Source organism: Littorina saxatilis, linkage group LG1 (assembly GCF_037325665.1).
Source record: "Littorina saxatilis isolate snail1 linkage group LG1, US_GU_Lsax_2.0, whole genome shotgun sequence".
NCBI lineage: Eukaryota > Metazoa > Mollusca > Gastropoda > Littorinimorpha > Littorinidae > Littorina > Littorina saxatilis.
The window spans coordinates 108,307,381-108,334,675 of NC_090245.1; the positions used below are offsets into that span (position 1 = coordinate 108,307,381).

Below are 27,295 nucleotides of genomic sequence, written 5' to 3' on the forward strand. Positions count from 1 at the left end.
ATGCATGGCGGTCAGTGAGAAGTTCCACATCACAAAGTCACAAGGTCTAACTCCGTAACTAGAGAGCTGAACAGTAAAACGACGGAAATGAAATGCCATGAAAGGCTGTCACAGTCACACGACATGTGATCCGTGAGCCCACATCAACAAAGCCAAACCGATATCGTCACGAGCAGGATATCTTCATCACATCCAGCAACCACTTTGTGGAGAGTGTCATCGTGAAAACGGATCAGGAAGCACTACGAAATTAGAGTAAGACGCAGCTAGAGCCAGAGTAAGACGTGACACCCACATGAGCACCGGACTCATATCAAGGGTGGGCGGGTCTGCTTGCAATACACACGACATACGAGTTATGACAGCAGTGAGTCGTGAAAGCGACACGTCATCAATGTCCCCGTCAAACAGTATTGCAGACGCTGCACGGTGAATCAGAGACACAAATGGCTCTTTACCCTCACGAGTCAAATCAATACGCCAACGCGCACCGCCAAAGCGGCAGTGTGACAAGCTGAACCATAAAACAGTACTCGGTGATGATGCAATGTTTGCACGCACCATTCTCAATACACACAGTGTCACAGGTACACCAAGACAATCAAGTTATTGATTTATTTATAAGCAAAATGCCACTGACAGGACAGTGATGATGCCACATGTCCACGCTTTCTTTGATATATTATATATGCAGTACAAGCAAACAATGTGCAGAAAGCATCACATGACATGCACTGAAATGTGAAAATCAGCATTCAGATACAGAGCAATCAGTATTCTGGAAAAATGCAAGTGGCAGTGAGACTCGGACTTAGTAAGAGACGACAGACTGTGCTAGTGACACAATCAGACCTAGATGTGAGTGGTAATGTGACAGTCACAAGACACTCGGGCCACTTGAAGTAGCAGGACGGCCGTCATAATATGGCAAGTAAATGTCCTGGCCCCTCTCTTTGGTCACAAGTGTCACACACACAGTCAACTTGCGTCTTACTGCTCCGTTCACTCTGACACACTTGTTGGTTCTCTGCCAGCAACCTTCACGGTAGCCGTGCCCCTCTATGCTCCGTTCACTCTGACACACTTGTTGGTTCTCTGCCCCTTCACGGTAGCCGTGCCCCTCTATGCTCCGTTCACTCTGACACACTTGTTGGTTCTCTGCCCCTTCACGGTAGCCGTGCCCCTCTATGCTCCGTTCACTCTGACACACTTGTTGGTTCTCTGCCAGCAACCTTCACGGTAGCCGTGCCCCTCTATGCTCCGTTCACTCTGACACACTTGTTGGTTCTCTGCCCCTTCACGGTAGCCGTGCCCCTCTATGCTCCGTTCACTCTGACACACTTGTTGGTTCTCTGCCCCTTCACGGTAGCCGTGCCCCTCTATGCTCCGTTCACTCTGACACACTTGTTGGTTCTCTGCCAGCAACCTTCACGGTAGCCGTGCCCCTCTATGCTCCGTTCACTCTGACACACTTGTTGGTTCTCTGCCCCTTCACGGTAGCCGTGCCCCTCTATGCTCCGTTCACTCTGACACACTTGTTGGTTCTCTGCCAGCAACCTTCACGGTAGCCGTGCCCCTCTATGCTCCGTTCACTCTGACACACTTGTTGGTTCTCTGCCAGCAACCTTCACGGTAGCCGTGCCCCTCTATGCTCCGTTCACTCTGACACACTTGTTGGTTCTCTGCCCCTTCACGGTAGCCGTGCCCCTCTATGCTCCGTTCACTCTGACACACTTGTTGGTTCTCTGCCAGCAACCTTCACGGTAGCCGTGCCCCTCTATGCTCCGTTCACTCTGACACACTTGTTGGTTCTCTGCCCCTTCACGGTAGCCGTGCCCCTCTATGCTCCGTTCACTGTGACACACTTGTTGGTTCTCTGCCAGCACCCTTCACGGTAGCCGTGCCCCTCTATGCTCCGTTCACTCTGACACACTTGTTGGTTTTCTGCCAGCAACCTTCACGGTAGCCGTGCCCCTCTATGCTCCGTTCACTCTGACACACTTGTTGGTTTTCTGCCAGCAACCTTCACGGTAGCCGTGCCCCTCTATGCTCCGTTCACTCTGACACACTTGTTGGTTCTCTGCCAGCAACCTTCACGGTAGCCGTGCCCCTCTATGCTCCGTTCACTCTGACACACTTGTTGGTTCTCTGCCAGCAGCCTTCACGGTAGCCGTGCCCCTCTATGCTCCGTTCACTGTGACACACTTGTTGGTTCTCTGCCAGCAACCTTCACGGTAGCCGTGCCCCTCTATGCTCCGTTCACTCTGACACACTTGTTGGTTCTCTGCCAGCAACCTTCACGGTAGCCGTGCCCCTCTATGCTCCGTTCACTCTGACACACTTGTTGGTTCTCTGCCAGCAACCTTCACGGTAGCCGTGCCCCTCTATGCTCCGTTCACTCTGACACACTAAGTCTTGTTGGTTCTCTGCCAGCAGCCTTCACGGAGCCGTGCCCCTCTATGCTCCGTTCACTCTGACACACTTGTTGGTTCTCTGCCAGCAACCTTCACGGTAGCCGTGCCCCTCTATGCTCCGTTCACTCTGACACACTTGTTGGTTCTCTGCCAGCAACCTTCACGGTAGCCGTGCCCCTCTATGCTCCGTTCACTCTGACACACTTGTTGGTTCTCTGCCAGCAGCCTTCACGGTAGCCGTGCCCCTCTATGCTCCGTTCACTCTGACACACTTGTTGGTTCTCTGCCAGCAACCTTCACGGTAGCCGTGCCCCTCTATGCTCCGTTCACTCTGACACACTTGTTGGTTCTCTGCCAGCAACCTTCACGGTAGCCGTGCCCCTCTATGCTCCGTTCACTCTGACACACTTGTTGGTTCTCTGCCAGCAACCTTCACGGTAGCCGTGCCCCTCTATGCTCCGTTCACTCTGACACACTTGTTGGTTCTCTGCCAGCAACCTTCACGGTAGCCGTGCCCCTCTATGCTCCGTTCACTCTGACACACTTGTTGGTTCTCTGCCAGCAACCTTCACGGTAGCCGTGCCCCTCTATGCTCCGTTCACTCTGACACACTTGTTGGTTCTCTGCCAGCAGCCTTCACGGTAGCCGTGCCCCTCTATCATCTATGCTCCAAGAAAAGAAATAACGAGGCGACTGTGTGTGTAAAACCCATTCACACAACTCATCCAAAACCACGACTGACAGTGCAGACTATCTCTGACATCAGACAGAAGATACAATTGTTCACCACACGCAACTTAAAAAAAAAAAAGCTGAATGGAAAACAGATCGTAGCTGCCTTTAAAAAGGGAGCGGTAAACGGCAGTGCTCTATGGTAAAGAGCAAAGTCCACGGACAATTTGCATCAGAGCTGACTGCAATACAACTTTACCATGTTATGTAGGTGGCTTGCAGCTTAGCCCGTGTGCCTGCTGTGTAAACGGTGTGTCTACCACTTCTGTGTTCGGCCTGCAAGTTCAACTTTATGCATGTAGAATCAACAACACTCCCCTAACACCAGGAGGTAAAACACACGTCTTAACTCCATCCACGCAGGCCCCACCCCCTTATACTGTTATAGTTATAGTTCTAGTTCTAGTTATAGTTATAGGTATACTCTTTCCTTGTTACTTCACCTTACCACAAACAATGAAACATCATAGTTTCTTCCTGCTACTGAAGCACCAGAAAAGTTCTTCAAGGAAATATTTTATTCAATAAAACAATGTATTTATGATCTGTATGTACTGATGTAATTAATATCATTATCAATTGTTGGATCTACGCAGTGCCACAACAGTCCCTGGGACTGGGTAGATGTGCACACGGCATCCCCAGCCATCTGCACACTGTCAGTGTCACCAGCTGCAGCTGTTGGTCAGTGTGACTGCTCTTAGTGTTAGTCACCAGCTGCAGCTGTTGGTCACAGTGTGACTGCTGTTAGTGTTAGTCACTGTGTTCTGCAAACAGTAAATTAGTGTGACTACCTCCATCCTTGGGAATATATGGCACAACACAGTCAGTATGACAATGAGTATGAGCGATAAAGCCAAGGTTGCCAGCGCCCCATGTCTGTCACAAGGATTCACTACATCCACCCTCTGGGTCGTACTGTGTCATGGGAAGGGGCTGGCATTTAAGCAATGCCAAGCCCTTCACTAACTCACTCTTGACATCTGTGTGCTCTCTGCTCGTTTTGTCTCTGCAGCTGTATGTGACTTACATTTTCCATACTTCACTTCAGACATCACATAGTATACTGTGTGGTGTAAGAAAACACATACACACACACTGTCACACACTCTCACTCTTGAATCAATATGATATTGGTAACCAGTTAGCTTTGTGTGAAGGGAAGATGAATTCAAAGGCCTTTTCAAAACAATTTTGCAGCACTTGCATTCTAAATAACGCCAAGAAACAAAGCTGACACTAATGGCAAACAAAGCTGACAGTAATGGCAAACAAAGCAGACACTAATGGCAAACAAAGCAGACACTCTCTGTCTGTCTTGCTCACTCTGTCTCACTCTCACTCACTCTGTCTCACTCACTCTCAGTTTCAGTCTCTTTCACTCTCTGTCTCTCTCACTCACTCTCTGTCTCACTCTCAGGACTTTCTACTTCACTCTCACTCACTCTCAGTCTCGCTCTGTCTCACTCTCTGTCTCACTCTCACTCACTCTGTCTCACTCTGACTCACTCTCTCACTCACTCTCTGTCTCACTCACTCTCTGTCTGTCTGACTCTCACTCTGTCTCACTCACTCTCTGTCTGTCTCACTCTCTCTGTCTCACTCACTCTCTGTCTCACTCACTCTCAGTTTCAGTCTCTCACTCTCTGTCTCACTCTGTCTCACTCACTCTCTGTCTCACTCTGTCTCACTCACTCTGTCTCACTCACTCTCTGTCTCACTCTCACTCTGACTCACTCACTGACTCTGTCTGTCTCACTCTCTCTGTCTCACTCACTCTGTCTCACTCACTCTCTGTCTCACTCACTCTCAGTTTCAGTCTCTCTCACTCTCTGTCTCACTTACTCTGTCTCACTCACTCTCTCACTCACTCTCACTCTCTGTCTCACTCACTCTCTGTCTGTATCACTCTCTGTCTGTCTCACTCTCTCTGTCTCACTCACTCTGTCTCACTCACTCTCAGTTTCAGTCTCTCTGACTCTGTCTCACTCACTCTCACTCACTCTCTGTCTCACTCTCACTCAATCTGTCTCACTCTCTGTCTCACTCTCACTCACTCTGTCTCACTCTCACTCTGTCTGTCTGACACTCTCTGTCTCACTCACTCTCAGTCTGTCTCACTCTCTCTGTCTCGCTCACTCTGTCTCACTCACTCTCAGTCTCTCTCACTCTCTGTCTCTCTCACTCTCTGTCTCACTCACTCTCTGTCTCACTCTCACTGTCTCACTCACTCTCTGTCTCACTCTCTGTCTCACTCTCTGACTCACTCTCTGTCTCACTCTCACTCACTCTGTCTCACTCTCTCACTCACTCTCTGTCTCACTCTCACTCACTCTCTGTCTCACTCTCACTGTATAATATTCACATGATTATACACTGAAACTCTAACACTGAACAATTTGTTGATTTCGCTCAGTGTCTGAAGCCTATTGGGTTAATTACTACATGTATGTATAATACAAACATAACCAGTAATCAAGGCGACTAACGGATTCTGTTTCTCCTTTTACCCTTGTTAAGTGTTTCTTGTATAGAATATAGTCAATGTTTGTAAAGATTTTAGTCAAGCAGTATGTAAGAAATGTTAAGTCCTTTGTACTGGAAACTTGCATTCTCCCAGTAAGGTAATATATTGTACTACTTTGCAAGCCCCTGGAGCAATTTTTTGATTAGTGCTTTTGTGAACAAGAAACAATTAACAAGTGATTCTATCCCATCTCCCCCCCTTTCCCTGTCGCGATATAACCTTCGTGGTTGAAAACGATGTTAAACACCAAATAAAGAATATACTGTACACAAACATGACCATTAAAACTTGAAAGGTAAGGACCTAAAGGAGGAAGCCAGCCAGTGAAAACTTTGAAGTTAGCTGAACAACAGAAGCAACTTTTATGTCTGTGATCGCCTGACACTGTAGGGCAATTTTCCTTGTTTTTATGAGGACAGTAAACATTTTGAGTCTTTGAGTCTTGAGTCTTGAACTTGAGGTAGGCAGGACGGAAGGAAAGGAGACATCAACAGCAGTGAATTCCATCAGGTCTAATAAACATAACCACACCCACCTCCTGCCTCTCACTGCTTCTCCCATTGCCAAGTGTCTTGTGAGCTGTCAGCACAAGTACATAATAATAATAATTGTCAGTAAGTACTGGTGTCACATGACTGATGTGAACCAGTTGATTGGCTAATGGCGATGCGCTAAAACTGTTAGCGCACTCTTGGAGTGCGCTAACTTTTCCACAGAGCGTATTCTTCCGCCCTTTGCCTAAGCGAGACTGTGCTCTCATCCTCAGAATTAATTAATGACATGTAGCTTAGGCCAAAAAAAAAAAATGCTTTGGTTACTGTTTCATGGCCAAAAAAAATAGGGTAGGTAGGTCGATTAAACTTTTTTTTTTTTTTTTTTTTTTTTTTTTTTTTTGGTTGGTCTCTCTTGAAATGATAAAAATATTTGTGTATGCAGGATATTCGAGGTATTTTCATATTGGTGTATTTGGAACCACAGATATTAATTACTTTTTCATGTTAAGAAAAGAAAACTGGACATACCCTTTAAACTGTATAGTGCCACTAGTGAACACAGTTTTCGAGAGTCATGCCAAAGTCCAGTTCGAAAGAGTCTTCGGGCTCGGCACTTATTTTCGTCGACCCAACACATTTTATCCCGAACAGTTTGCCGTCCAAAGTTGGATGAAAATCATGAAAAATGTCCACCAAGGTTGCACTCTTCGAGTACCGACTTATCAGTCGTGTTTGTTCGATAGGAACGCACTTTCCGAATACGATTGCAAATTTGCAGACGACATCTTTTTACGTTCGCGCAACGAACGAACGAACGCACGAGACTGACTTCCCTTGGATATGGGAGTTGTAAAAAGCGGAGTGGTGTCCCTTGTCGGGCTTGTTGTTGTCTGCTCGCCGGCGATCGATGTTTTCTCTGTGCCGTGGTGTTGTCGTTTTCGGTGGGTTTTTGTGTGTGTGTGTGTGGTTTTTTTGTGTATGTATGTGTTTGGTTCATTTTATTTTTAGCTTTAGGACCAAAAAAAAAGTTTAGGGTCGGCCCAAAAAGTTAGGGTCGGTCGGGAAACCGTAACCAAAGCATTTTTTTTTTTGGCCTTATATTCTCCACAATACCAAATGACCATAAATTCCCTGCTTCTCAATTAACCTTTTAACTACCAAGTTTATTGTTGTGTAGACTCCCTCAGCTCCCAAGTTATTTTGAGCAGAGACGGTCAAAAACGGGTATGCGTGTTTAAATTATTATTACTCAGTTTCTCTTTGTCAGATTGATAAAAAAAATTGGTATGTTATTGGATAGGGATCAAACTTCAAAGAGTATGTGTTCTTCTTCTTGGTGGTATGTATGTCGCAGTGTTATCATGATTTATCTACCTGTTGACCTGTCAATAAAGTTGAAAAATTACGCTTACTTGTTGCTCCGGTATATCATCCGTTTCGCTGTCACTTGTTGATATTCATTGAACAATCAAAGTAGGTCAGATCAGCAGTGTTCACAGAAATGCTGATGTCGAAGCCAGAATCTTCTAATTGATGTCTATTTTCGTGGAGATAATCCAGCATAGTCATGAAATCAGGATCACTGTCATGTCGGCACCAAGCGCCCAACAAATTTGGTGAAAAAAGATCGATTGTAACTCTCACAGAGATCGAAAGCACATGGGGAAAAAACAAGGCGGAAGTGAGACAATCCCACAATGCATTTGCAACCGTCTTATTACTACTGCTCGCGCACAACAACCGCAAACAACCGAAACAGACGCTACACCGGCGAGGGGCGGTATCGGGCGGTATGGGAATGGCGGCTTATCATCCACATTACCAAATGATGAGTTAGTATACAATTCCCAGCGGCTAACAGAAAACACAAGTGTTATTCCGATAACGTACCAGCTAGACCAGTTTGGAAGACTGACTCGATCGACTCTGTAGCAGACTACACAGAAATACGACTACATCAGTTCAGTAAATGAATGGTTTCCGAATTATTATTTCAAGGCAAGAACAATCGTAATCGAAAACGTGTAAGGTTCAGAACGTTCTTACAATATATAAGACTTATTACCAGCCTGCGTCATGCGTGCAGACTCAGTGCAGACTGCAGTGGTTCGATTGCCCAGGTAGCCTAGCAGTAGCAGACGACAGTAACCCCGCTCAGCAAATTAACTTGTTGGGCAAATGTGAACGAAAAAACGATGGGGATATGATACGTGTAGGGTTCAGAGCATTCTTACCGTTCATATTTAGTACCAGACTCCCCGATGAGTGAAGATACCACACGAGAAACATGCCACATTTATTTTGAAAATGTACTTTAAGGTTTCCAATTGCAAATACGTAACTATGAGCACAGTCCTTTCTCCGAGTTTAAATGAGGTCTCTATGAAAGATCATCACTTTTTAGCTTAACGCTACACTGGAATTTACCAACAGAAATTAAAACAAGAGTTTGCGTGTGACGAAAGCACGACACACTTGAGACAGCCCACACAAAAGTAGATCCAGTGACACAAACCTGACCACACAGTTACGCCTATCCAAATGCGCGTTGCAAAATGTGCGTTTTGAATCTTCTTTTTTCTCTGGCGGTACTGACAATATCGTTATTGAAACAATCCCAGTGCACTAAGGGATTTATAGAGCAAATCTCGAAAATAATTATTGAACTCAGCGCTATGCTCTCAATAACTTAAATAATAATAATAATAATAATAATAATAATAATCATAATAATGGCGAACCACAGTGAACTTTGCTCTCCGCGCTTTACATACTAACTATGAATAAAAACATGAATCACTATCAACTATCATTCAAGTGCAAACAACTTGCTAACTTTTCCTTGAGCCTTACTGCATGCACATCTCTAAATTACTTCTGTTCTGTCATTATAGTATATTATATAATACTAATTTAGATCATAGATGCATACTTTTTTCAGCATCAACACACTTAGTTCAGACCCGTGCTGCCTGACCTCAGGTTATTTCTATCAACACAATAAATGAGCCATACAAATGTACATGCCTGTGAGTGAGTCAGTGAAGAGTTAAATCATAAAACAACTCCCCCATAGGGCCTGCTACTGCTAGGCAGCACACTAACTGCATAATCCACAGTCACCTGAGTCACTTGAGTCACTTGTACAGCCGAACCCCACTTAGGCCAAAAAAAAAATATGTCTGTTTCTGGTAACATGGCTAAAAAAAATAGGGTCGGTAGGTCGGGATTTTTTTTTATTTTTTTTTTACCCCAAATGTAGACCAATAAAACTAACTTTAAAAATCGCACAAAGAGACTGGATTCACTATACATAGAGACAAGACACTCAACACATTTACAAATCGTCAGCGGACTTTCGTTTTCACACGTTTTTGTTGTTCATTTTCTCACCCTGTCCTTTACCACCACCCCAAAAAAAAAAAATTTTTGAGTTTGGAAAAAAAAAGTTTAGGGTCGGCGCCGAAATTTAGGGTCGGTCGGGTGACCAGAAACAGACAATTTTTTTTTGTTGGCCTTATAAGACCCCATAAATCTGAGAAAATCTGGTCTCAAAATCAAAAAGGAGACAGTCTTAGACTCTTACGATGGAGGTGAATTTACATAGCAACAAAAACCTTGAAAAATCCAGGTCTTAAAAAGGATGTCTTTAAATTTAATGAGGAGGTCTTAAAGGGGGTTCCACTGTAGCTGTACAGATAGTCAGATACTCCACTGTAGCTGTACAGATAGTCAGATACTCCACTGTAGTTGTACAGATAGTCAGATACTCCACTGTAGCTGTACAGAGAGTCAGATACTCCACTGTAGCTGTACAGATAGTCAGATACTCCACTGTAGCTGTACAGAGAGTCAGATACTCCACTGTAGCTGTACAGAGAGTCAGATACTCCACTGTAGCTGTACAGAGAGTCAGATACTCCACTGTAGCTGTACAGAGAGTCAGATACTCCACTGTAGCTGTACAGATAGTCAGATACTCCACTGTAGCTGTACAGATAGTCAGATACTCCACCGTAGCTGTACAGATAGTCAGATACTCCACTATAGCTGTACAGATAGTCAGATACTCCACTGTAGCTGTACAGATAGATACTCTATCACACCACTGTAGCTGTACAGATAGTCAGATACTCTATCACAGATTCACACAGCAGCTGTACAGATAGTCAGATACTCTATCACAGATTCACACAGCATGTACAACATCACTCAAGACATTTCACACAGTAATTCGTGACCTCAAGGCGCACAGGGAGGGATTCCCAAGGAACAGCCTCCCATTCCTTGGGCATGACACACCCCCACCTAACAATAACAGTATTATTATTTAACACACTCAGATGGCAGGGGGGGGGGGGGGGGGGGGAGCTGGGGAAAGTGTATGAGGTTAAACCACAAGGCCTTCCCCTGCATTCCTGACTACTCATGCAGAAAACAGGCTCTTTTCTGGGTACAAAGTACTACAGTACAAGTACTACAGTGGAACCCCTTTTAAAAAACCCAATTAAACCCCCCCCAATTAAACACTGCCATTTTAAGACCTTGTTTTCTTAGACTTCCTCTTTATAACCTGTGTAAATTGATCCCCATTTTAAGACTCCCTTCTTTTTAAAACCTGATTTTCTCAGATTTTAGGTGTTAAAAGGGAGGTTTCACTGTAGTACAAGTACAAGGCCAAGGTCACACTGCCCTCATTCTCCCACTGGGAGGGGCAGAGGCTCAACCTTTTTCCTCAGTCACACACACTTCTTCTCAACACCACATGTCTAGACTTTACACATTATCTGACAGTGACAGGCACAAAGCCTCTGTCGCTCAACACCTACACACACTCACTCACATTTACCTTAATTCATGAATGTCCACATGCCTACTGTGCGATGTTTACAATGCGTGAAGGACTATCCTGCAGGCAATGAATCGAATGATGTGGGAGGGAAAACACCTCTGCCCACACCTTGCACTTGCAGTGCATACCTTAGATAACTGACCAACTTATTTTGTTTTTTGGTTTAACTTTAACTCCCAAGCTACAACTTCAAAAAAGTTACCAACTGATCAACTTTTCTTTTTGACTCTCAAACTTCAACTACAGGTGTCATTGTTGTCACTCTGCTGTGCACTCAGATCTACACAAAGTTTACATTTTTTTTTTTTTTTTTTTTTTTGGGGGGGGGACAAAGAATGAAGATAGACTGTGTATTTGTAACTGAGTCAGTCATTGAGTGTGTGTGTGTGTGTGTGTGTGTGGGGGGGTAGAAATAGATAGAGAGATAGAGAGAGAGAAAGGCACTTTCAAGTGTCATTTGATATTTTTTGTCAGAGCTACCTTGCTGCAAATACTGAAAGTGAAAGACAGCCGATTAAAATAGTTACTTTAAAAACATAATCTAGTCTATACTATTAAAAAACATATAAAAACCTTGGCATAACACCCACACACACAAAACTGTCAAACAACGCGTGCCTGCACACCGAGCTGCGCGTGCAGAAAAGACAGGATCGGGCGGTCACTACCTTTCCAGGTACCAATGTCTAAAATATGGTCTTGTCGAAGACGTGTAATGAGCCTCAGTAGAACGAACAGGTTTAAACATCGGATTAGTAAAAGCGACGACAAAGCGACGGAGAAGGAAATAATGTTGAGGTAAACGCATGCACATTTCACTTCCACTTCCAGTGCAAGTTCCAGGCGGCGAGAACACATTCACAACAGACGTGTGCAAATACCTGCAATAAAAATTCATGGGAATGAACTTAAATGGGTCTCACCTTACAGAAAGGTGAACAGACTTGAACGTAAAATCCTTTTACATTGCACAAATAGTGTGATCACTGAGGCGTTTGCAAACAACGCACAGATCTTGTCCAAACTGCATGGCTGTATTTACATGAAACACTGCGCTAGTCTGCCATTTTGGAACATAAACAGTGACCTGAGAATAATACATGTATTACTACGCCATAGAAATGGGAACAAATACTGGTGCGACTTGTGGACACGGCATGAGTAAGAAAAACATTGGGATCATGTCTCACTTTTCTCTTGATTGAAGTTTGGCGTTTCCCGAAGGTATAATAAAGGTATGCTGTGATTTCAATACTGTATCTTGCAATAGGTGAATAATTATTCGTATGGTAGGTTACGTTATATTAGGGTAGGGTAGGTTTGGTTAAGTCAGTAAGGTCATGAGAAAATGTTATCTCATTCAACCTCCCATTTGGGTTGGTTTGTTGTTGGTTTTAAACGTCCCTTCAACCTATTTTGCTGTTGGTTTTAAACGTCCCTTCAACCTATTTTGCTGTTGGTTTTAAACGTCCCTTCAACCTATTTTGCTGTTGGTTTTAAACGTCCCTTCAACCTATTTTGCTGTTGGTTTTAAACGTCCCTTCAACCTATTTTGCTGTTGGTTTTAAACGTCCCTTCAACCTATTTTGCTAAGCGGGACCATCCCATTTGGATTCAGTTTGTTGTTGGTTTTAAACGTCCCTTCAACCTATTTTGCTAAGCGGGACCATCCCATTTGGATTCAGTTTGTTGTTGGTTTTAAACGTCCCTTCAACCTATTTTGCTAAGCGGGACCATCCCATTTGGGTTCAGTAGACTGGTATGATTCATGCATCTGTAGCCCCCGGCGTGGAGAACAAAACAGCAGCGCTAGACTGTTACATAAATATGCTGTCCAAAAACTGCCATTGTCTAGGTTACTTTTGCTATCACACCTGGAAAACTGTCTCGTTTGTTTGCAAGGCTGAGCATGTGCCTTTGCACACCAGCCCTGCATGTGTAAGAATCATCGCTCAAATACGCAAGTGACAGACCTCGATAGTTGTACATGTATAAGTATTTCAATGCGGGTAAGGTATGTCAAGCTATGACAAATGAGGAGAAATGATTATAGAGACTACGAGTACAGTGTGCTTGTGTGTTTTTTGTTGGCCTGAAAACGCTTATTGGTTCGATCAGTGCACTTCTGCTACCCCACACATGGACATTATGAGAAGTCACGACAAAACGAACCAGTTCCTTGGCTATGTACACGTAAGCCTCTCAGATCAGCAAATTCAAGTACGTTGACATTCTGCAGGTCCTCAACCAGCTCCAGGATTTATTATATTACCGGTGTTTGGCTTTTGGCCGCTTCGTTAACTAATGTTTCCTCAAGAATAGTGTTTTCACAGTTACTCACCATTTCTATCTGCGAGTAAAACATTCGATGCGTCATGAGCATTACATCAAATAGATAGTATACATGTTTGCTTGGTACTATGTTTTAAAGGAAATAGGCCAAAGGTCAATTTACCGGAACTCAGTGCAATTTACAAGGTCATCAAGGTCAACATGGCGGCCCGAGCTATTCGAACGGCTTTTTCGCAGATCAACAGTGTTCCTAAGTCCCATGGACAGGGTGTACTTCCCTTCCTCCAAGAGCGTGTAAGTGAAATCCACTGATACTCTGCGTAGTCGATGCTAGTTTATCAATACCTATATTTTAAGCTGCCTGTTTGGGTACCGTTATCTTGCCCTGCGTGCAGACGACTCTGAACCCAGTGAATGTCAAACAGCACATTCCCAGCACGTGTGTACCGGATGATTTTAGATGAAATACCTAATGTGATGAGTGACAAAAGACACAGAAGAAGAGGATGAATCTTTAAAATAGAATTAGTTTTAAATTATCATTAGAGTTGACAATATTAATCAGGTTCTGTGTCTTTTTCTTTTCAGTTCTTGGAGTCACAGTCATGTCCTTCAAACACAAGGCAATATTCTTCTGCGGTAAGTCAACTAGGCTAGTGGCCCCAGTATTGACTTTTGTCTGCCACTGTCAGCTTGCAGCCATCTTCAAAGTCCTTCTTGGCCGACAGTTAATCTTTCTTATGGATAGGAAGGAAAGGTTGAAGAAAGTGGTTGTGTCTTTAATTTTACTCTGTTTGGTTTTTCTCTCTGTAACATGTAAGAAAATGTTCCTAACATATAATAAAGAATTCAGTTGGCAAAGGCTTATTCCACTTTTAACAAATTGTTTCAGCCAGCAGTTTTCAAGACTCCATTTATGCCAAAGGTACTGTAATTGGTACAGTTTTGTTGATTGAAAAGTTCAAGCACCGTTTGAAATGTTCAAGGTTATACATTGTCATTGTGTTTGCTTCCTTTGAATCCGGCATTTCTGAACAACATCAGTGAATTACTGAATATCAATTTGGGTACAATGTGCATGTAAGTATGCAAAAGAATGATCTGCTTGTTTGTCACTATTTGATTTTTGTTTTGTTCATATATTTTTTTTATCATTTTTCATTTTGGTTTTAAAATTATCTTTTATTTGGTCTATATTTTTAAAGAACAGCTCTGAGAGCTCTGATGTGTTTCTTTATTGATTTATATCAGCATTTAGATTTTATAATGCAGTGTTTTCATGACATTTAAAGCAGTTTGTTTACTTGATATGTTTTAGAGCCAAACTGATTTTGAATTTGACTATATATTTTATACAAAATACATGTTCAGAAGTAAAGCAGCTTCTTTTGCACCTAACTTGATGCTGAGTGCAAGTTTACTATGTTAACTCTTTGACAAAACATCTTACTTGATATTGAGTGACACTGAAGGCATGTTTGTGGTGATTATCAGGGAAGCGCCAGTATTCAGAAGGTCACCATGATCCCAGGCGATGGCATTGGGCCGGAGATTTCTCAGGCAGTGAAAGACATCTTTGAGGCAGCTGGGGTAAGTTCCTATGTTCTACATGTACATTCTTGAGACCTTGGTCCTGCTTTGACACGAAGGAGAAAGGCACGAGACCACTCCCGGTGAACAGTTTGGATGGTACTATCCTCCTCCCGTGAAATTTCACAAATTTATATGCATGTAAAAGTTCAAACTTGCGGTGTTTAAAAACCTGTAGAACTCAAAATGGTTGAGGACCATAAGCTATCATCTGATTGGAAGGTTGTCAAGCAGATAAAAACATTCAGGTGGTACATGTACTGATGTAGAATGCAGAGACCAGCTAAGTGCTTTCTTTGAAACAACATGTGCTTTGGCCTGTCACTGTGTCGTCTAGGTTAAAAAGGGTCGCCAAATAAGTCAATGCCTGGGGCTGTCAGCTGACTATAAGGAGTAGTCAGGTGTGTAGCTTTGGGCAGACGCAGACTGCTTGCTGACTGTATTAAATCAATATCATACCTGAATTTGCTTTAGACGCAGACAGCTTTCTGACTGAATATTATCAATATCGTAACTGAATTGGCTTTAGACACAGAGTGCTTCCTGACTGTATATTATCAATATAACTGAATTTGCTTTAGACGCAGACTGACCTTGTTGTCATGGTTACAGGCTCCCATCATCTGGGAGGACGTGGATGTGACCCCAATCAAAGGACCTGACGGCAACTTCCACCTGCCCCAGGCAATCTTTGATTCCATGGCGGAGACCAAGATGGGTCTGAAGGGGCCACTGGCCACGCCCATCGGCAAGGGACACAAGTCCCTCAACCTGGCCCTCAGAAAGTACGTCATACCGCTGACTTCACGTCTGACTACACTTTTTGGGCAATGATAACTTGACACGTTTCTGCTCTGTACTGACAGATGTATTTTACGTAAATGTTGTGCAGAACACCACTTTGTGTTGTGAATATATGGTGAATATGGTGTATGGTGTATGGTGTATGGTGTATGGTGTATGGTGTATGGTGTATGGTGTATGGTGCTTCAAGTCGGACCTTTCTTTACATTTCTTTTTTTAGAGGGTCTAAATTTTAAGTTCCACTGTCATTTGTAAATTGTTCTGCGGTTCAACAGCTCATGTTTATGCAACTTGCAACATCAACTTTCAGTTTGACTGTTTGACTGGCCAATATATTTGATTTCAGGGCATTCAGCCTGTACGCCAATGTTCGGCCCTGCAAGTCCATAGAAGGCTACAAGACGCCCTACGATGAGGTGGATCTGGTCACCATCAGAGAGAACACAGAGGGCGAGTACAGTGGTATTGAGCACACAGTGAGTCATCGCTATTGTCCATTGTACGGTGCGTGTGTGTGTGGTACAGTGATCGTATAGCTATCAGAACACCGAGGGTGAGTACAGTGGTATTGAGCACACAGTGAGTCATCGCTATTGTCCATTGTACGGTGCGTGTGTGTGTTGTACAGTGATCGTATAGCTATCAGAACACCGAGGGGGGGTACAGTGGTATTGAGCACACAGTGAGTCATCGCTATTGTCCATTGTACGGTGCGTGTGTGTGTTGTACAGTGATCGTATAGCTATCAGAACACAGAGGGCGAGTACAGTGGTATTGAGCACACAGTGAGTCATCGCTATTGTCCATTGTACGGTGCGTGTGTGTGTTGTACAGTGATCGCATAGCTATCAGAACACCGAGGGTGAGTACAGTGGTATTGAGCACACAGTGAGTCATCGCTATTGTCCATTGTACGGTGCGTGTGTGTGTTGTACAGTGATCGCATAGCTATCAGAACACCGAGGGTGAGTACAGTGGTATTGAGCACACAGTGAGTCATCGCTATTGTCCATTGTACGGTGCGTGTGTGTGTTGTACAGTGATCGTATAGCTATCAGAACACCGAGGGTGAGTACAGTGGTATTGAGCACACAGTGAGTCATTGCTATTGTCCATTGTACGGTGTGTGTGTGTGTTGGACAGTGATCGTATAGCTATCAGAACACAGGGGGCGAGTACAGTGGTATTGAGCACACAGTGAGTCATTGCTATTGTCCATTGTACGGTGTGTGTGTGTGTGTTGTACAGTGATTGTATAGCTATCGGAACACAGGGGGCGAGTACAGTGGTATTGAGCACACAGTGAGTCATTGCTATTGTCCATTGTACGGTGCGTGTGTGTGTTGTACAGTGATCGTATAGCTATCAGAACACAGGGCGCGAGTACAGTGGTATTGAGCACACAGTGAGTCGTTGCTATTGTCCATTGTACGGTGCGTGTGTGTGTTGTACAGTGATCGTATAGCTATCAGAACACCGAGGGTGAGTACAGTGGTATTGAGCACACAGTGAGTCGTTGCTATTGTTGATTGTACGGTGCGTGTGTGGGTTGTACAGTGGTTGTGTTGGTTTCACCTTTCACAGGTTACGTTCACACATAATCTCCAGGATACTAGAGATTATTGCGCCCTTACCGTGTTGTTTGCTTGGTGGCCATGAAAGACTGACTGATTTCTGTTGGAATCAGGATTTATATCTTTAGGAATCGGGATTCATACCTTGTTAGCAGAGGCCAATAAATGTAAAAGAAATGTAAGTCTCTGGTATAGGGCTGCAACCTTGAAGTGTCCAGTTTGCGTGGTGTTGTTGCGAGTGACAGTATAGTAGAACCCGCTACAGGGCCCCCTCCCAATGTTAAGACTTCCTCCTTTTTAAGACCTTGATTTTTCAGGTTTTCTGTTCATAACCTCTGTAAATTTACTCCTGTTTTAAGGCTCCCAGCTTTTTAAGACCTGATTTTCTCAGATTGGGTTGTTGAGAATATCAAGCTGATCACAGAGACGGCATTAAGACAAGTCACAGTGCATGCATATGTGTTAATGTTGCAGATTGTGGATGGGGTTGTTCAGAGTATCAAGCTGATCACAGAGACGGCATCAAGACGAGTGGCAGAGTACGCCTTTAAGTTCGCTCGTGACAACAACAGGAGTACGGTCACAGCTGTCCACAAAGCCAACATCATGTGAGTCAACACCTAAACAAGCAGTCTTCTGCGCTTGACATTATTCTGTAACACTACAAAGTGATGTTAACTCAGCCAACATCATGTGAGTCAACACCTAAACAAGCTGGACATTATTCTGTAACACTACAAAGTGATGTTAACTCAGCCAACATCATGTGAGTCAACACCTAAACAGTCTTCTGCGCTTGACATTATTCTGTAACACTACAAAGTGATGTTAACTCAGCCAACATCATGTGAGCAATCAACACCTAAACAAGCAGTGTTCTGCGCTTGACATTATTCTGTAACACTACAAAGTGATGTTAACTCAGCCAACATCATGTGAGCAATGAACACCTAAACAAGCAGTCTTCTGCGCTTGACATTATTCTGTAACACTACAAAGTGATGATGTTAACTCAGCCAACATCATGTGAGCAATGAACACCTAAACAAGCAGTCTTCTGCGCTTGACATTATTCTGTAACACTACAAAGTGATGTTAACTCAGCCAACATCATGTGAGCAATGAACACCTAAACAAGCAGTCTTCTGCGCTTGACATTATTCTGTAACACTACAAAGTGATGATGTTAACTCAGCCAACATCATGTGAGCAATGAACACCTTCTAAACAAGCAGTGTTCTGTGCTTGACATTATTCTGTAACACTACAAAGTGATGTTAACTCAGCCAACATCATGTGAGCAATGAACACCTAAACAAGCAGTGTTCTGCGCTTGACATTATTCTGTAACACTACAAAGTGATGATGTTAACTCAGCCAACATGATGAAAGTGATGTAACAATTGTAGCTGTGTTGAAAGGACAAGCTTGGGATCAGCCAAAAGTCAATCAATCAATGAGTCTTATATCGCGCATATTCCGTGGGTACAGTTCTAGGCGCTCTGCAGTGATGCCGTGTGAGATGAAATTTTATACGGCCAGTAGATTGCAGCCATTTCGGCGCATATTTACCTTTCACGGCCTATTATTCCAAGTCACACGGGTATAGGTAGACAATTATTAACTGTGCCTAAGCAATTTTGCCAGGAAAGACCCTTTTGTCAATCGTGGGATCTTTAACGTGCACACCCAATGTATTGTACACGGGGGGAGGTTCGGACACCGAAGAGAGTCTGCACACAAAGTTGACTCTGTGAAATAAATTTCCGCCGAACCTGGGATCGAACTCACGCTGACAGCGGCCAACTGATTACAAATCCAGCGCGCTACCAACTGAGCTATATCCCCGCCCCAAAGTGGCCCTGCATTGCATGTATCTTGTCATGGCAGGTGTACCCCCCGCGGGTTAGGGGGAAGAATTTACCCGATGCTCCCCAGCATGTCGTAAGAGGCGACTAACGGATTCTGTTTCTCCTTTTACGCTTGTTAAGTGTTTCTTGTATAGAATGTAGTCATTTTTTGTAAAGATTTTAGTCAAGCAGTGTGTAAAAAATGTTAAGTCCTTTGTACTGGAAACTTGCATTCTCCCAGTAAGGTCATATATTGTACTACGTTGCAAGCCCCTGGAGCAAATTTTTGATTAGTGCCTTTGTGAACAAGAAACAATTGACAAGTAGCTCTATCCCATCTCCCCGCTTTACCCGTCGCGATATAACCTTCGTGGTTGCAAACGACGTTAAACACCATATAAAGAGGAGGGTTGCAGATGTAAGGACTTGACACAGAACTAAACTGTCTAAAATATGTCATCATTGTAAAGGTCTGCCAACTGACAGTAAGATGATAGACAACATGATGTGTAGTGATGCATACTAATGGCATCTTCCCTTCTGAAGTAAGATGGTAATGAAATTTTTTTTTCTCTCCTTAAGATAATAATATTGTATGTTTCCAATTCCAGGAGAATGTCGGACGGGTTGTTCCTCAAATGCTGTCGTGAGGTTGCATCTAAAAACAAGGACATCAAGTTCACAGAACATTACCTGGACACAGTGTGTCTCAATGTAAGTCCACACATCATGAGCTGAGAGGCGTCATCGCTGTCCCAAATGTCAAGAGACAATGGACAATAAAGTGTTATTATTATTGTTAATGTTATGTAGATTTGACTTTGACAGGAAACTGTACAGCTGTGGTTGCACGGACCAGTGACTGAAATGAACAGCTTTGCATGGATAATCCAAGACATACTATTCTTCTTAGGTATCATGAGATTGTTTTGACGGCGTTTTGCTTGCTCTCCTTTGCAGAGTGAGTGATTGATTTCTCCTTCCAGCCTAGCTGCTTTATGTGTATCATATTATTTAGTCAATGTTTGGTTTTGTCCTGAATGAAATGGTCCAATAATTTAACCTTTCTTGTCTTTTTACATTTAGTCAAGTTTTGACTAAATGTTTTAACATAGAGGGGGAATCGAGACGAGGGTCGTGGTGTGTCTGTCTGTCTGTCTGTCTGTCTGTGCATGTGTGTGTGTAGAGCGATTCAGATTAAACTACTGGACCGATCTTTATGAAATTTGACATGAGAGTTTCTGGGAATGATATCCCCGGACGGTTTTTTTGACTCACATGCGAAGCAAAAGTGAGTCTATGTACTCACCGTCCGTCCGTCCGTCCGGAAAACTTTAACGTTGGATATTTCTTGGACACTATTCAGTCTATCAGTACCAAATTTGGCAAGATGGTGTATGATAAGGCCCCAAAAAACATACATAGCATCTTGACCTTGCTTCAAGGTCAAGGTCGCAGGGGCCATAAATGTCTAAAAAACAGCTATTTTTCCCATTTTTCCCATTTTCTCTGAAGTTTTTGAGATTGAATACCTCACCTATATATGATATATAGGGCAAAGTAAGCCCCATCTTTTGATACCAGTTTGGTTTACCTTGCTTCAAGGTCAAGGAGCTCTTCAAAGTTGGATTGTATACATATTTTGAAGTGACCTTGACCCTGAACTATGGAAGATAACTGTTTCAAACTTAAAAATTATGTGGGGCACATGTTATGCTTTCATCATGAGACACATTTGGTCACATATGATCAAGGTCAAGGTCACTTTGACCCTTATGAAATGTGACCAAAATAAGGTAGTGAACCACTAAAAGTGACCATATCTCATGGTAGAAAGAGCCAATAAGCACCATTGTACTTCCTATGTCTTGAATTAACAGCTTTGTGTTGCATGACCTTGGATGACCTTGACCTTGGGTCAAGGTCACATGTATTTTGGTAGGAAAAATGTGTAAAGCAGTTCTTAGTGTATGATGTCATTGCTAGGTTTAGTTATTTGACTTTGACCCTGAAGGTCAAGGTCATGTAAAGGTCAAGGTCAAGCATGTGAGTCGTATGGGCTTTGCCCTTCTTGTTCATTTTTTCGATATATATACCTTTGATGACGTCATATCCGGCTTGTTGTAAAAGTTGAGGCGGCACTGTCACACCCTCATTTTTCAATCAAATTGATTGAAATTTTAGCAAAGCAATCTTCGACGAAGGCCGGACTTCGGTATTGCATTTCAGCTTGGTGGCTTAAAAACTAATGAATGAGTTTGGTCATTAAAAATCGGAAACTTGTAATTAAAATTATTTTTTTATTAAACTATCCAAAAACAATTTCATCTTATTCTTCGTCATTTTCTGATTCCAAAAACATATACATATGTTATATTTGGATTACAAACAAGCTCTGAAAATTAAGAATATGAAAATTATTATTAAAATTAATTTTACGAAATCGATTTAAAAACAATTTCATCTTATTCCTTGTCGGTCCCTGATTCCAAACTCGGTAAGCTAAAAAGAATAGACATACAGAAAAGCGTGTTATCCTGCTCAGCGCGACCACTACCGCACTATTCTGCATGGCTTGTTGATTTCACTGCCTTTGCCACGAGCGGTGGACTGACGAAACTACGAGTATGTGGTCTTGGTGAAAAAAGCAGTGCGTTCAGTTTCATTCTGTGAGTTTGACAGCTTGACTAAATGTTATTTCGCCTTACGCGACTTGTTATTCTTGGTTTGGAATGGTTGCAGTCTATCTGTTTTGGATTTTGATTAAAGAATAGAAAACAATTGTGTTGACAGATGGTCCAAGACCCAACACAGTTTGACGTCCTAGTGATGCCTAATCTGTATGGCGACATTCTCAGGTAATATGTCAATGCAACAATTTAGTTTGCGTCATTGCCAGAACAAACCACTCTCTCCAGTATGATTAAATTATGCTATACTCCGCTTCTTAAAAATTGTGTGTGTGTGTGTGTGTGTGAGAGAGAGAGTGTGAGAGTGTGTCTGCCTGTCTGCAAATCCATTGAAACTGTACTGTCAAGGCCCATCAACGCTAGTTTTGTGTTTTGTGCACGAGTGATCCCAGTATTGTCTCGGTGACATTTTTGGATATTATTTGTGTATAATTCAGTGGCCTATATGTCTTTGGAACCTTGTGGTAAACCTGTTTTACATTTCAGTGACCTGTGTGCTGTCTCGTGAACAATTTGTACAAATTCCTGTTTTACGTTTCAGTGACCTGTGTGCTGGTCTGATTGGTGGTTTAGGAGTGACACCCAGCGGTAATATTGGTGAAGATGGAGCCATCTTTGAATCAGTGAGTTCATTTGTGAACAAAAATGCGATGTCTTAAACTTTCTGATTGTGGGCTTGACAGTTGCCAGTCTTCATCCACGTGGTTAAGTTTTGTTTACCAGCCATACCATCCACGTGGTTAAGTTTTGTTTACCAGCCATACCATCCACGTGGTTAAGTTTTGTTTACCAGCCATACCATCCACGTGGTTAAGTTTTGTTTACCAGCCATACCGTCCACGTGGTTAAGTTTTGTTTACCAGCCATACCATCCACGTGGTTAAGTTTTGTTTACCAGCCATACCATCCACGTGGTTAAGTTTTGTTTACCAGCCATACCATCCACGTGGTTAAGTTTTGTTTACCAGCCATACCATCCACGTGGTTAAGTTTTGTTTACCAGCCATACCATCCACGTGGTTAAGTTTTGTTTACCAGCCATACCATCCACGTGGTTAAGTTTTGTTTACCAGCCATACCGTCCACACTTAACACTTCCCTTTAATCTCTACAAGTGCTGGATTCCCTTTTCAAATGATAAATAACATGAAAAATGTTAGAACTCATCACTTGTAGAGATGAGACTTGTGGAGCCTGTGTAAACAATGGCGCTGGTCAGGGTTGTTCTCCCCTGTCTGAAAACATGTCAGGAAATGGTTACCACACTGTGTGACACAATGCACAAACACAGCTGACCACATTGTCAAACAATTGAAGGAAGATGATGCTAAATGCTCCACAAATGTGGACAGCTCAGTTCTCTTTGCTGTCGGTTTGTTGTTCATCTCTGGTGAGAACTTCTATCAACAAGGTGTCATTTCACAGAAAGGACAGGTGTGATAATAGACAAATCCTAGAAATAACTCAAGTTTTTATGGACTGCAGAGAGTTGCTTTTCCTTGGAAAAAAGAGGGCTAATAAATCCAAGTGACAAAATAGGCCATTCATTATCTATCGAGTGGCGTGTTTTACGCATGCTTTTTGACGTGTAGAAACACGCCGCTTGCTGGTGATTGACGTACAATAGCGTACATAAAAACTTGACAGTATTATTTCCGAACATAGTCTGTTGCAATGATTGTAGTGAAATGTGAGTTGTGATGTTAGCAGTAAAATGTCATACAGTGAAACTCCGCTTTAAAAGACCTCAACAAAACTGAGAAAATCGGGAGGAGGGAGTCTAAAATGGTAAATTTACTGACATTATGAACAGAAGATCTAACAAATCAAGGTCTTAAAAATTGGGAAGTCTTGAATTGGGTTAGGCTTACGGGGGTTCCATTGTACATTTCTGATGTGGTGTGTTTTGAGGTGCACGGCACAGCGCCAGACATTGCGGGCCAGGACAAGGCCAACCCCACAGCGCTGCTGCTGAGTGCTGTCATGATGCTGCGACACATGCAGCTGGGAGAGTACGGCGACCGCATCGAGAAAGCTGCACTGGACACCATCAGAGAAGGAGAGGTAATGCATTTTGAGTGGTTATTTGTTGTTCACTCCACTTACATTGATTCTTAAAGAGCTAATACTTTTGGAAAGCAGTGAAAGCAAGTTGTGAAAGTGGGGTGGTGACTTACAGGTACAGTACTTGTGACCTGGTCTGAGAGGTCAGGTTTGTGGCCTGTTCTTTGGATGTGCAGCTGTGGTTGCCCAACTTGTGTAAAACCAGTTGAATAAACATTAGTTAGAATTAAGAAAGCAGATCTGGAGAAGAAGTAAGCATTAGTGTGTGCACCTGTTGTATGCCTCCTTTTGAACTGGAAACACAGCATTTCTTCAGCCGCTTGTCTTGATCCACACAAGGCAGCCCCAAACATCAAATAGATGGGAGGGTGGAGAGGGGAGGATTGGTGGTAGCTGGCAGGCCTAACAGTTCCACTTCCAGGGTATTCAGACTTTGACTGTGTTGTCTGTCATTTTTTAAAAAGAAAGAAATGTAAACTTTTTGGAAGGTTTAATTCTGAACAAAACTATAACATTGGCAAGAACCTCGACCTAACAGCCTTTTAAAGTGGATAAACAAGGGACACGACCAATTGACTCTTCTTTGTTTTGACTGTGTGGTCTGTTTGACTGTGTGGCCTGACTGTGTGGTCTGTTTCAGGTGTTGACAGGTGACCTTGGTGGTGAAGCAACTTGCTCGGCGTTCACCAAGGAGATCTGCCGACGTATCCAGTCCTGATTTCACCTGGCGTGTTGTCAGGGGCAACGCTGGCTGTGTCTTCGGGAATTGCACATCTTGATTTTCTTCTCCACCGTCTGTGATGTCACGTTAGGAGTTGCGTGTCTGCTGCTGGCTATCGCTATGTTGACATGGGGTTCTCTCTTTTCTAATTCTATGAACCTTGTGAATGTCTCATGTCATAGAAGTGTTCTTTCTTTTTTTATGAACCATGTGAAGTGTTCTCTCTTTTCTGTAAACTTTGTGAATGTGTCATGTTGTAGAAGTGTTCTCTCTTTCTCTAGTCTTGATACACCTTATACTTGTAACTTTCGCTGCACCGTCAGCTTGTGTTCTGCAAAATGTGAGCCTTTGTAAGGTGACTGCACGTTTCGTCTCTAATGTTTTGTCCAGGACTGTGTATACTGTGAATAGTTTGATATATATTTCTAACAAGTTATCACCAAGATCATTATTTTCCTAGAATACTAGTCTACTACACTTACAACTGGTGTACAGTCCAGACAGGAACTTGTCCAGCACCTCTGACTGTGAGATGAAGTGCCGTGTATCCACTCACTTCTCAACTAATATGCAGGCTGTCTTGCTGGCTGTGATTGTGAAGCATCCAAAAATGATGTGTAAGCACCAGCCATACTTGAAAGACTCAGAACTCCCTTTTCGATAACTGAGGAGGTGCTGTTTGCAGGCAAGTCTTTCATGCTGGTGACAATGCTTGTTCCCGTCCTAATATAAAATATGAGAGTGTGATCACCCCCAAATACTCTGAAATCATATTTTGTGCACAAGTGCAACGACTTTTGATTGTGTTTTGTGTGTGTGGTGAAAGCAAGCATTGGTATATATCTGATAACTTAGTACAGGGCATTCGATATTTCATTTTTAGTCCACCTGTTCTGTATGTTTTTTGATTGACTACATTAATTTGACCCCATATGGGATAGCCTTCAGTATTGAGAAAGATTGTATGTTTCTTTGCTACACACCAGTGGTTTTGTTCTAGTGTATCAGGTATGGCATGACATGACGATGCCTAGTGTATCAGGTATGGCATGACATGAGGATGCCGAATGATTTGTTGACGGTGAATCTTTTAAGTTGCTCAACAAGTCGGTGTTTGTTCACTGCATGTGAAAGCGGGTTACCTTGATGAGTCATCTAGAACTTCAGAATAAGAAAACCACAGTTCACTGTTAAGTCAAAACTGAAAGCGCTGTCATCAGAACCCATGTTTCCTTTGAATTATTATAATTTATTTTAACTGAGAAAGAGAAACCCTTGTGTTCTGTTACGGTGCTCAATTGTGGTTGAGGCAAGGGGAAGGGACCAAGAGTCATGCATGCGCTGTCATAGAGATGGATAGCAGATTCAATAGTCACAAATTGAAACTGAATTTATAAGCACAGAATTACATTGATACACTTGATAAGCCCGATTGTGTTTCTGCCATCACTAGAACCTGAACAGTGGCATAGATAACGATACAGCGATTTCCATTGCTAGGTACTTGCAAAGCGCTTGACTGCATACCAACAAAATGTCTTCAAACACAACTGGTCTTGCACATTGTTGCAGCAAGTGTCTGGCTGTGTCAGGTGGCATACATGTGCCATGAAAAATTCATTAGAAACAGGATTATTCAGGAATTTGCAGGGTGCCATCAGTAGGACTTTATAACATGCTTCTTACTAGTGGTGCTACAGCAGGTGGGAGACAGTCTTATTTCTGTCTTGTATTTTGTTGCTAGCGCCGTTTCAACCAAATTTGACCTCTGCATTGAACCCAGCTTTTGCTCTCAACCCAGTTTCTTACCTGTTCAAATTTCACCCCATTTCTTTCTTCCCCTTAATGTTGTTTGTTCGGTTTTGACATTCCCTTACCCATGTTGGACTGACAGTTATCAAGCTAGGTCAAGCATGACATGGTGAACACACCACTCACGATATAACATGTTGGACTAACAGTTATCAAGCTAGGTCAAGCATGACATGGTGAAATCTCTCAAACAACAGGCAATCACTTGCATTGCAATAAAATCATTGAATCTCAGATGGAAAAACAACTGTTGAAGATGTGTGTGTGTGTGACAGTTATACATGTGTTTTTACTGACCTGTGTTTGTCTAGTTAGTGGTAGACAGCGTGCAGAGACTGACAACCAAACTCCTAGCTGTACTGTAAATACATGGAACGTACATGTAGATAGATAGTTTTACTGACCTGTGTTTGTCTAGTTAGTCGTAGACAGCGAGCAGAGACTGACAGCCACACTCCTAGCTGTACTGTCAATACATGGAACGTACATGTAGATAGATAGTAGGCAGTATTTTCTATTTGTTTTGCCTCCTAGGTCACGCCAATATGTTGAAAATGAATTATTATTTCATAAGTTTCATGCTGTTTCCTGATGTATTTTTTTTTATGTCAGATCTAATTTTAGTGATGTAGCGTTTATTTACTGCATGGGACGAGTTTGTCGCCCGTGATTTTACAGCTAATATTATGTCTTAATTGGTGGAATATATTTATTGTTATATAATTTTGAAGTCAAATATTGCGTGAAACATACTGTGTGTGAGGGTGCCTACATGTGTGTGTGTATGTGTGTGTGTGTGCTCTGACTTTTGAGTGCAAAAACCTTTGCTTTCTGGATGAGCCGCCTGAATACTATTTGACAGCAAAATAACTCAGGATC

The 27,295-nt window shown here is 42.8% G+C and overlaps 2 protein-coding genes across 5 annotated transcripts in view; one reads left to right on the forward strand and one right to left on the reverse strand.

Moving 5' to 3' along the window:
• Nucleotides 1–12,083, reverse strand: part of LOC138949542 (C-myc promoter-binding protein-like) — a 150,075-nt gene extending 137,992 nt beyond the window's left edge. Inside the window, exon 1 of the mRNA XM_070321410.1 lies at nt 11,943–12,083. The gene's annotated coding sequence lies outside the window, so the exon portion shown is untranslated. The remainder of the gene's footprint in view (nt 1–11,942) is intronic.
• A 1,417-nt stretch (nt 12,084–13,500) lies between these two features.
• Nucleotides 13,501–27,168, forward strand: LOC138949492 (isocitrate dehydrogenase [NAD] subunit alpha, mitochondrial-like). Of its 4 annotated transcripts, none has more exons than XR_011450310.1 (13): nt 13,501–13,605; nt 13,900–13,950; nt 14,204–14,236; nt 14,806–14,901; nt 15,514–15,686; nt 16,052–16,181; nt 17,754–17,887; nt 19,741–19,843; nt 21,923–21,987; nt 22,361–22,442; nt 23,731–23,883; nt 24,524–26,510; nt 26,578–27,168. XR_011450310.1 is itself a non-coding variant. In XM_070321329.1 (12 exons), the coding sequence occupies exons 1-12, from the start codon at nt 13,513–13,515 to the stop codon at nt 24,599–24,601; spliced, it is 1,191 nt and encodes a 396-aa protein (XP_070177430.1). In that variant the 5' UTR covers nt 13,501–13,512; the 3' UTR covers nt 24,602–27,168. The 4 variants fall into 4 exon arrangements, 2 of the variants coding, with proteins under 2 accessions (XP_070177430.1, XP_070177437.1); XR_011450306.1 differs by having other exon boundaries at nt 24,524–25,612; nt 25,647–27,168; XM_070321329.1 differs by having other exon boundaries at nt 24,524–27,168.
• Nucleotides 27,169–27,295: the final 127 nt, after the last annotated feature.

What these genes read in the sequence shown, in the direction of transcription:
- LOC138949492 (XM_070321329.1), top strand. Translation starts at nt 13,513, where the DNA reads ATGGCGGCCCGAGCTATTCGAACGGCTTTTTCGCAGATCAACAGTGTT. An exon ending in TTCCCTTCCTCCAAGAGCGT is followed by an intron (nt 13,606 to 13,899) that starts GTAAGTGAAATC and finishes TTTTCTTTTCAG; the next exon opens with TTCTTGGAGTCACAGTCATG. An exon ending in CAAGGCAATATTCTTCTGCG is followed by an intron (nt 13,951 to 14,203) that starts GTAAGTCAACTA and finishes AAATTGTTTCAG; the next exon opens with CCAGCAGTTTTCAAGACTCC.